The sequence below is a fragment of the Platalea leucorodia genome (genome assembly GCF_965183815.1).
Source record: "Platalea leucorodia genome assembly, chromosome: Z".
NCBI classification, from domain to species: domain Eukaryota; kingdom Metazoa; phylum Chordata; class Aves; order Pelecaniformes; family Threskiornithidae; genus Platalea; species Platalea leucorodia.
Window position 1 is genome coordinate 26,352,187 of NC_138858.1, and position 10,594 is coordinate 26,362,780.

At 42.7% G+C, this 10,594-nt stretch overlaps 1 protein-coding gene across 1 annotated transcript in view; it reads left to right on the forward strand.

Moving 5' to 3' along the window:
* The window catches only part of DMGDH (dimethylglycine dehydrogenase), a gene marked incomplete at both ends in the record, with an annotated part of 50,122 nt that extends 43,758 nt beyond the window's left edge, over positions 1–6,364 (forward strand). The window contains 2 exons of the mRNA XM_082335988.1: positions 5,335–5,469; positions 6,149–6,364. Coding sequence (XP_082192114.1) covers positions 5,335–5,469; positions 6,149–6,364 — 351 coding nt within the window. The remainder of the gene's footprint in view (positions 1–5,334; positions 5,470–6,148) is intronic.
* Between the last annotated feature and the right edge of the window lie 4,230 nt (positions 6,365–10,594).

Genomic DNA, 10,594 nt, shown 5'->3' on the forward strand with positions numbered 1-10,594 from the left:
CTTCCTGAGTCACCTGCCCCTTCTTCCAAAGGTGGTAAGCTCTCCTTTTTTTCCTGAGTTCCGGCCAAAGCTCCCTGTTCAGCCAGGCCGGTCTTCTCCCCCGCCTGCTCGTCTTTCGGCACATGGGGACGGCCTGCTCCTGTGCCTTTAAGACTTCCTTCTTGAAGAATGTCCAGCCTTCCTGGACTCTTTTGCCCTTCAGGACTGCCTCCCAAGGGACTCTGTCAACCAGGCTCCTGAACAGGCCAAGGTCTGCCCTCCGAAAGTCCAAGGTACCAGTTCTACTGACCCCCCTCCTTACTTCTCCAAGAATTGAAAACTTTGTCATTCCATGGTTGCTGATCCCAAGATGGCCTCCGACCACCCCATCGCCCACAAGGCCCTCTCTGTTCGTAAACAGCAGGTCCAGCGGGGCACCTCCCCTGGTTGGCTCGATGACCAGCTGCGTCAGGAAGTTCTCTTCCACACCCTCCAGGAACCTCCCAGACTGTTTCCTCTCTGTATTTCCAGCAGAGATCTGGTACGTTGAAGTCTCCCACGAGAACAAGGGCTAGTGATCGTAAGACTTCAGCTTGGCCACCTGTAGAACTCTTCATCTGTTTCTTCATCTTGGTTGGGTGATCTATAGCAGACTCCCACCAGGGTATCTGCCTTGTTGGCCTTCCCTCTGATCTTTACCCATAAGCACTCAACCTTATCATTACCATCATTGAGCTCTATACAATCAAAACACTCTCTAACATACAGAGCTATCCCACCACCTCTCCTTCCTTGCCTAGCCCTTCTAAAGAGCTTATAGCCATCCATTGTGGCACTCCAGTCACGAGAGTTATCCCACCATGTTTCCGTGATGGCAACTATGTCATAGTTTTCCTGCCATGCAACGGCTTCCAGCTCCTCCTGTTTATTGCCCATGCAATAAATGCACTTCAGTTGGGCTATTGATCTCGTCTCCAACACAGGCATGCCACCCCTAGGCTCCTCCCTAGCAAGCCTGGTTTTATCCCCTTCCCTCTTTGCATCTAGTTTAAAGCTCTCTCAATGAGGCCTGCTAGCTCCTGAGCCAGAATCCTTTTCCCCCTTTGCAACAGGTGAACCCCATCTGTCTCCAGCAGGCCTGGTGCCATGTAAACTGCCCCATGATTGAAAAACCCAAAATTCCACCGCTGGCACCAGCCTCTGAGCCACGTGTGGATGAGCTGGGTCTTCCTGTTCCTTTCCGTATGCCTCGCGGCTACTGACGGGATGGAGGAAAACATGACCTGCGCTCCTGATCCTTCAAGTAATCACCTCGGTTCTCTGAAATCCCTTTTGATCATCTTTGGACTTCTCTCAGCTACCTCATCGCTGCCGACCTGAACAACCAATAGCGGGTAATAACCAGACGGTTGTGCCAGCCTAAGGAGCTTCCTAGTAGTGTCTCTGACCCAGGCCCTGGGGAGGCAGCAGACTTCCCTATGGGATGGGTCCGGTCGGCATATCAGGCCCTCTGTTTCCCTCAGAAGGGAGTTGCCTATGACAATTATCCTTCTTTTTTTCTTACCAGCAGCCGTTGTAATGCATGGGGTTGACTGGCTCACCCCAGTCAACCCCCTGGATGGATCTTCGTCCCCATCATCATCCTCCTGGCCTTCAAGTTCCAGAGCCTCATACCTATTGTGTAAGGGCACCTGGGGGGGTGAGGTAGGCCAGGAGATGATTCGCCTGCTGCACCGAGCAGGGATCTGTTTCCATCCCCCTCCTTCTCTTAGGTCCCCTCCTCCTGCCTGATGGCAAGAGGGTAGGGGAGCCTCTGCTTCTCTTGATGTTTCCATCTGGTGTGCTTGTCTGCGGGATAGTAGGGAGTGGCTCCACCAGTCTATCTCCCTCTTGCACTCCCTGATACTCCTCAATCTTTCTACTTCTTCTTTCAGCTCTGCCACCATGCTGAGCAGATCCTCCACCTGGTCGCACCTCACGCAGGTGTCGTCTCAGCCCTCAGTCACGAGAGCAAGGCTCTGGCACTCCCTGCAGCCAGAGACCTGGGTGGCTGCATGTTGTAGTGGGAGCCGCATCTGGGTGGCCACGTCCTTTCTGGCGATGACTCTTGCCCGGGTGGAAACCATGGCTAGGTCTCTTCTGGGAGGGCAAAGACCAGAAGTTGAGCTCGCTGGCTGACTGCGCCCTGCCTGCGTGAACTGCTGTGCAAACTGCCGCACTGCGCCCTTTCTGACGTGCCACGCCCTGGTCGTGGTGCTCCCCAGTGGCGTATAACTCTCCCGCGGTTAGCCTGGCAACGCCCAAGGCCTGTCCGCCTCGCGTGCAAGAGCTGCTGATTCTTGGCACAAAAGCCCCACGAGGTTCTTTATCAGGTTCCCTGGCTCAGGAAACCCTCTTTTCCACCCCAATCTAGCACCCAGTCACAGGCCTTACCGTTGCTGCCACCACATGCCTCACTGACTGAGTCAGTATCTTCATCAACGACATAGAGAGTGGGATTGAGTGCACCCTAAGCAAATTTTCAGGTAACATCAAGCTGAGTGGTGCGGTTGATGCGCCTGAGGGACGAGATGCCATCCAGAGGGACCTGGACAAGTTGGAGAAATGGGCCCATGTGAACCTCAGGAGGTTCAACAAGGTCAAGTGCAAGGTCCTGCACATGAGTCGGGGCAATCTGTGGTATCAATACAGGCTGGGGGGTGAAGGGATTGAGAACAGCCCTGCTGAGAAGGACTTGGGGGTACTGGTGGATGAAAAGCTGGACATGTGCACTCACAGCCCAGAAAGCCAACTGTATCCTGGGCTGCATCAAAAGCAGCATGGCCAGCAGGTCGAGGGAGGGGATTCTGCCCCTCTACTCTGCTCTGGTGAGACCCCACCTGGAGTGCTGCGTCCAGCTCTGGGGTCCTCAGCACAGGAAGGACATGGACCTGTTGGAGCGGGTCCAGAGGAGGGACACAAAAATGACCAGGGGGATGGAACACCCTTCCTATGAGGACAGGCTGAGAGAGTTGGGGCTGTTCAGCCTGGAGAACAGAAGGCTCCAGGGAGACCTTATTGCGGCCTTTCAATACGTAAAGTGGGCTTATAAGAAAGATGGGGACAGACTTTTTAGTAGGGCCTGTTGCAATAGGACAAAAATTTAAAATTAAGAGAGGGTAGATTCAGACTAGGTATAAGGAAGAAATTTTTTACAATGAGGTGGTGAAACACCGGAACTGGTTGCCCAGACAGGTAGTTTATGCCCCATCCCTGGAAATGTTCAAGGTCAGGTTGGACGTGGCTGTGAGCAACCTAATCTAGTTGAAGGTGTCCCTGCTCATTGCCGGGGGTTGGACTAGATGACCTTTAAAGGTCCCTTCCAACCCAAACTATTCTGTGATTCTGTGATTTGCATTTCTAGTTGTAGGTGTTTCCTTTCATAAATGTTCCTGTGTAGTAGAAATGTAATTCTATAAAGCGAGAGAGAGCGGCCAGTAGCTGGTTATTGTCTGGTCTGAGATCTTTGCTTTATCTTTCCCAGCAGCATCTTGAAAGTTATATTCCAAAATGAATCCTGACAATCCCTTCTTTTTCTGATCTGGGCTGTATTTCATGCTGTCTTTTCCCAAAGGGGGCCATCTGTGATCCTTATGTGCAACACCTGCCTTATGCTCAGTTGGTCCACCTTGATTTTCAGACTAAACTGCTCCGTAACTGGTTCTTAAGCTGTTTTCCACTAGTGCTTACAGAGTCTAATCTTTCAGAGTTCAAAAACTCCTCATCGCTTTAGTAATTTCTTTTGAGCCTACACATAGACATATGTGAACCTGAACAAGAACTACAGAAATAAGAACTCATGAACTAACTGCGTAATAATCTATTCCAAGTACAAGTATAGCATATGTTTCTTGTAATTCTGACAGTGCAATAATTCTCTACAGAAATTAAAGAACATTACCAGAAATAGTATTTTTGAAGTCTTCAACAATATTTCCCTTCTATTCTCTTAAACACTCATCAGATGGATATAATTCCTGCCTCAGACCTACTAGAGCTGTCACAGTGTCCTAAGATCAAGTGTCTTAAAATAACTTTCACTGCTACTCATCTTCTCAGCAAAGGCTGGAAAGCTAGAGGAACTTGTAGCTGCTATTATGTTTCTTGCCCATGGGGGCAGGCCGGTGTGGATCTGGGAAATTAGTTGAATACAAATATTTTCTTCTGCCTGATCTATACCTTTAAAGAATAAATGAAGAGGCAGACTTTGTAAGCCACTGTTCCTAATATTTACTGCACAGTTATTAGCAATAATGATATCCAGCCTGATTACTATTCTATCTTCTGTCCAAGCTGCCAGCATCTTTGAAAGAGGCTTTCTCTTGGTTCTTGAGGCATTCTGTGCAGGACCACAAAGATTATAACACATCTTCTTTCTATGGCTTCTCTTTCCAATTTATTCTCTACCCAGCCAACTAAATAAGGAAGTTGTCTTGAGTTACATTTAAGACCTAGGAGATAACAGTGTGAGACAAGTCAGGTTCACAGCTACCGGTAGGCAAAATAAACTTATATCTGTGAAACTGGCCATGGAATCAGACTAGTTCAGTGGAATCAGCTCAATATTATCACATGCAATAAATACTGTTTTATATACCCTTTAGGATTCAGAGACTTACTGATGGCTCCCCCCATACTTGTCACCCATTTATGCAGCCTGCTTCTAGAAACATCACAATCTGCTTGTACCTTTTTAGGCAAGCTGAAAAAGGGAACTGCAAATGATAGTATTATTCTTTAAGTAACATGCTGCATTATCCCATAAAATGGTAGATAGGGGAGAAAAAACATACCGTAAAACAAGAATATGGAGCAAACTGCCAGCTCTGCAGCCTGGCAGAGACGCCAAAGTGGAATAGTAACAACTTACTGTCGTGGTTGCTGATGGCATCAAAAAGGATGTGTGTCCACATAGGGAGGCCAGGGCTTTAGGATTTGAGTGTTGGTATTGCAGGGTTTTTATAGAAACTGAAATGAAACGCAGTCTTCTGGCTCACAACATTAACTGGGCAGTCAGTCTTGTAACACACTTCTCACTACATATGTATTTCTACTACATTTGGAATTACGGATATTAAGAGACTGAGAACTAGAAAAACTAATATACTCAATAAAGTTACCAAGATATAATGTACCAGTATAAAACCACCAAGATACAATATACAATATCTGGCAAAGATTTTATTTCATCTATGTTTCATACAGAATACTTAAGTGATAGGAAAACAAATGAAGACAAATTTAAATGCTTGTATCTCTAAACATTTTGCATAACCCAAATAACCATATAGCATCATTATCTTCTATTTTTTTCAGCCAGCAGACTTTACAGGAAAGCAAGCACTGAAGCAGATTAAAGAAAAGGGGCTCAAACGACGACTGGTATATCTCACTCTGGAAACAGATAACGTCGATCCAGAGGGAAATGAAAGTGTTTGGCATAATGGCAAGGTAAGGACTATAGATCATATTACAAGAAACTAATGTTAATTCTCCACAAACAGAATCTAACTTTGTGTTTCAAGTGTGAATGCATTATTTTTGTTTTACCGGCACAGAACAATTTGAAGCTATGATAAGCGTTTTCTAATCTTCAAGCAGGAAGAAAAGACTAACTAAAGATCTACAAAGAAAATGTGAAATACCATCAAGTCACAGAAACTAGAGTTGGAACAGACTAAAGTATTAACTCATCCATTTCTTCTCCTGCAAGTTCACCGTGGTCCTAACAACAATTTTGCTATTCACTTAAAAGAAACAGAACAACAGCAAAGTTTAGGCCTCCACACTTCAGCACTGATTATGTGTTGAAACACTCACTAGCGGTTAAATTATTGTATATGACAAACATATGCATGTGTATAGTGTTTGTTCTGGTGAAAACTTAATTGAACACAATAGAAATAGACTGTTTTTTCAAGGAGCAAAAAATTCACAATTCAAGGTGATGTCACCCCCAGTAGAGAATATTATAAACTGCATGACACGCTTGCAACTTGCTTGATGTCTGAAGTGTGTATACCAAAACCAGTATATGAGATGTATAGTTATTTGGTTTGTTTGTTGTTTTTTTTTAAGAAAACCTCACTGCATCTTGAAAATAAAGATAAATGTTTGTGTTTTTTTTCAGGTTATTGGCAACACCACATCTGGAAGTTTTAGTTACAGTGGTCAGCAGAGTCTGGCTTTTGCATATGTTCCCACAGAACTCAGCAAAGTTGGGCAGAAATTGGAAGTTGAACTTTTAGGAAAAAATTATCCAGCAACCGTTATACAAGAGCCACTGGTGCTGACTGAACCAACGAGAATGCGCCTTCAGAGAAGGGGTGAAAGTCCCAAAATATAAACAGAGATGAGGATACAGCAAATTGTGCAGTAGGCAATAGTTCCATTAATATGCATGAAATTAAGAGAAACAAACTACTCAGATTTGCTAATTACTAAACACAAGATCCTCATAGCCATACATCAGTGAGAAATTCAATGGTGTTACCCTCTTGCTTCCTTGTATGGGCTATTCACATTAGAGATCTGAGCACAGTCAGTATGTGTTCCCCCTTCTCAGTAGCACTTGTGAGCAGAAGTGGCAAGGAATGAGTAGATCCTCGATTCAGCTTGCTCCCACATTGACTGGCAGATCTGAATTAATGTGGAGGAGAAAGTTGCTCTTGGTATTGGCCAATACCAAATTCTTCCTCCTCCTTGACACTCACAGTTTCTCCTTTGCCTGTCCTCAGGGTAAAGTAGCTTATCCTGGCTCCTTGCAACATGACATTGCAAACTTATCATTAGAATAGTATCACTAGTATCTGCACAGAAATGCTTCCTAAGGAATTGAAATACATCCCAGCAATCATTAAAAATAATAAAGGCAATATTAAAGGCAAACTGAACTGTTAACATTTTTTCCCAATGTGTCACCCTGGCAGAAGTTCTCACAGAAGATCAAAATCTAGTTCTTCTTAATGAAACAGCTATAGGAAGCCCATTCGTCATTATTTTTTATGAATCATCTGGTAGATTACATGTAATATTCTACAACACACAGGGTGTTATTGCTCAATTTTGAACAGAACTTGAAGTATTGTATCATGGATTTACTGTTCTAAATCTGAAGAGCTAGACAGACAGCAGAGAACTTCTCTTCTTCCTTTTAGTGTTAATTATAGATTGAACAGCAGTAAGATCCATATGTTATTACACAGAAATATTAACAATGAAAAAAATATAATTAAATTCACAGCAGAGGAGCTTTATTCAGTGCTAAATATTCAATAACCTGAATAAGCAGGATTGGGATAATGTAAATGATGGGAACACACTAAATTATTAAAACACTCTTCTGAATTCCATAATATGCTCAACAATTCTTTTGAATAAGAAGAATGTCACAATTTCCAACTTACAAAGAGTAACACTCTCCCTTAGGCTATAGATAAACCTTTTTGAAGTACATATGAATATGAATAATGTCCAAAATGTACTTTCTCCGAAGGAGTTGGTGCCTCTAAATCTTCAGCAAAGAAGCAAATGTATAAATAGAATATACCAGGAGAAACACAATATGAGTAACGAACACTTACTCTTGCTAAAGTAAGCTGCCATTGCAGCTTGACCTGAGCAGGTCAAAATAAAATATACAAGGTTTGGCAGGTTTTTATGTAGTACAATCATCTTGAGTAAAAATCCATTCAGAAATTATTCTCTGTTATGCTTTCATGAGTGATTTAGTTCTACTTTGCTGAACCAATCAGAGATGTTACTTTTTCTAAAGGTAACATTATTTGTAATGAAGCAGTTAGCCACTATGTTTCCTTGAGAATTTAAGCAATCTAAAATACAACACAATGCAATATTCTTCTATTTAGGAACATAGTTTTGAATTTCAGTATTCCCCAAGAACATGCAAATTTACTAGACACCATGTCCTGGAGCGTACAGACAGTTATCCTGAGACAGGATTTCACACATACTTTCCTAATAAGCTTCACTATGCCAAAACTCTGTTTCAACAACACCTTCCACATCCCAATCTAGAAGTTAGAATCAGGTTTGTAACTCCTCTTCCAGCTTGGAAAAAAGAAATACTATTCATTAACATGTCAACCAGATCAGTCTGACTGTGTGGAAGGGGCAGGCCTTCTGCAGCCTAAGCAAAAGGTAATGAATCACAGACGTAATTCCTACAGTCAAATAAGCTCAGAAACTGTACCCTCCATGGGCTTGTACCGCATTTCCAGCTGTAACCTCACAACCACTCATTTCTCCTTGTAGCTGGTGCAGACAGCTACCTGTCTCATTTTACAGTGTAGTATTATAGAGGCCCAAACACCGATTTCCTTGTGGGTTTCTCATTGACCGCTGTTGTCACCCAAGCTTCATGAAGATCGAGCCTTGGCCAGTTGATTTTCATTTAGTTTCAAGATTTAGAGAAGCTGACAAAAACCGTAGCATGCTGCTTCTGGGACAAGGCAATGCAGAGTAAAGTTTCTTTCCTGCAGCCAACTTGTAAGACCAAAAGAACTCCCTGTTCATCACTGGCCATAAATAAGACAAATGGAGTCTCTGAGAGCTTGTTGCACTCTGTTACCTCTTAAGAACAGCTGTGCTTTCTGTTTAACAATGCATTCAGGAGCAGAGATACCTGAAGTAGTTTTAAACAAGCATGTCTGAGTATTAGAAGCACTGTAGCATAGATAGATAGTCATATCAAGACAGGGCTTCCTAGTTGGCATAACTTCTTTTTTACTGCTCTGACACTCAGGTCAGCTTAATGAGTGTTTATTAGGATAGCTCAACATTGCATCACTTTGCACAGCATGAGTAAACTAAACTGTAAGGGGATGAAGCTTTACAAATCATGCCCACAGAGAGGCTCATGCATTTAAGTCAGTCTTTCATAGTTACAAAATTAAAACGATAAACCTGAAGAAATGGGGGGGGAAGTGTTCAGCGGCTTTCGTGGTTTCCTGTCACTGCTTCGTTTCATTGTGTGTTGTGATATGGTGTTGCATAGACTTGTGGTGTCAGGATACAGCAAGAGGAAGTGAATAGGAGCAAGAATGTTTCAGTAGTACATCCATGTTTTAAGAGGGCTTCTAAGCAATCAAACAGAAATACCAGGGTAGAAAGACTGGCAGGGACATCTTGTGAGTCTTCCGCAACCCCATTAGCTAACAGAGGAGACACCTCTGTAATGAGGTGAAAATGACAGTTGGTCGTCTAGGAAATTTTCTGAAATATTCAAATTTCTGTGCGCGGAGAGATCAGGACATGTCAAAAGGCAGTTTTCTCAGACACATTTTTTGTCATTTTCCTTTATTCTTTTTCCAACTCCAGAGAGTTTTAGTACACCAGAGTAGATGTTACTACTACCATTTGAATTTTTGTTCCCAAGTTCCCATGTGCTATGGCAAGATATGCCATGTACATACTTTGTGTGGAATGATAAATAGACATGGATACCATAATCTTGTGTGTCACTCTAATGACTTCATTAATCATTGACCTCAAAACAGCATCCAAATTATTCAACCCCAAATTCAGAAAAGGTACACTGAAACATGGTGGACTGAACACAGACCATTTCCAGGATTTATTCTTGTGATTCAAGAGAATACTCTCTGATATAAATAGTATTTTCTAATTGGGGTTCCAAAATCCCTCAAGCAGTAATAAAAAAAAAAAAAACAAACATTAAGAAAATATGACAGGCAGCAGCATCCAGACTGTGACTGTGCAGTATCTGCTGTGTATGTTTTAGATGGTACAACTTAATGTTTAACTCTGGCAGTTCAGGCAACCAGGTTATCCAATTCTGGTGGAGCAGGATAAGCAGTAAGTAACTCTTGACACTCCTCTACAAGGGAATATGAGTTCAGCTGCACTTGAACACCGTCATACCTTCGGAAATATGTCAGGTGAATAGCTATTATGAATTTTATTCCAAAATTTGTATCCAACATTTCTGATTTCACCAGCACTGTGTATATTTTCAAAGTAATTCTTTTGAATGAACAAGAATGGTTTCCATGGGAATAGAAACATTTGAATGGAACTTTACCTATAATAAGGACATGGAAGAAGTTAGTAAAATATACAATTTAGTGAGACGACTGTGACTGGTGATGGGATCTGAACTAAAACCAAGATAAATTGGAACTTTCCAGCCTGTTGAACAGTATGAATCACATCTCAACAAAGAAAATGTAACTCATAGTCACATACCAGCTTCTCAGCAACCCTGGAATTTACTTCAGGGAAAACTGACTTCAGGACAGTATTGTTGCGTGTTGTTCCAATACCAGCTGCGGACACACACATTCTTATTGTAGAAAAAAATGTGGCATCACTCATTGCTGTTGTTTTCAAACCAGCTGGGAATTCTTCGGCATTTATAAAAAAATGTCTGATAAATTTGTAGACTTATCCACTAGACTTCACTCATAGGAGCAGGAACTTTCTTTCTGCAGAGAGCTGTCAATCAAAAAGAAAGCAAACAGGAGTCTGGCATACTCAATATTTGCCTTTCTTACCGAGAAATATGTTTTTTTGATGTGGATTGTTCTTTTACCTG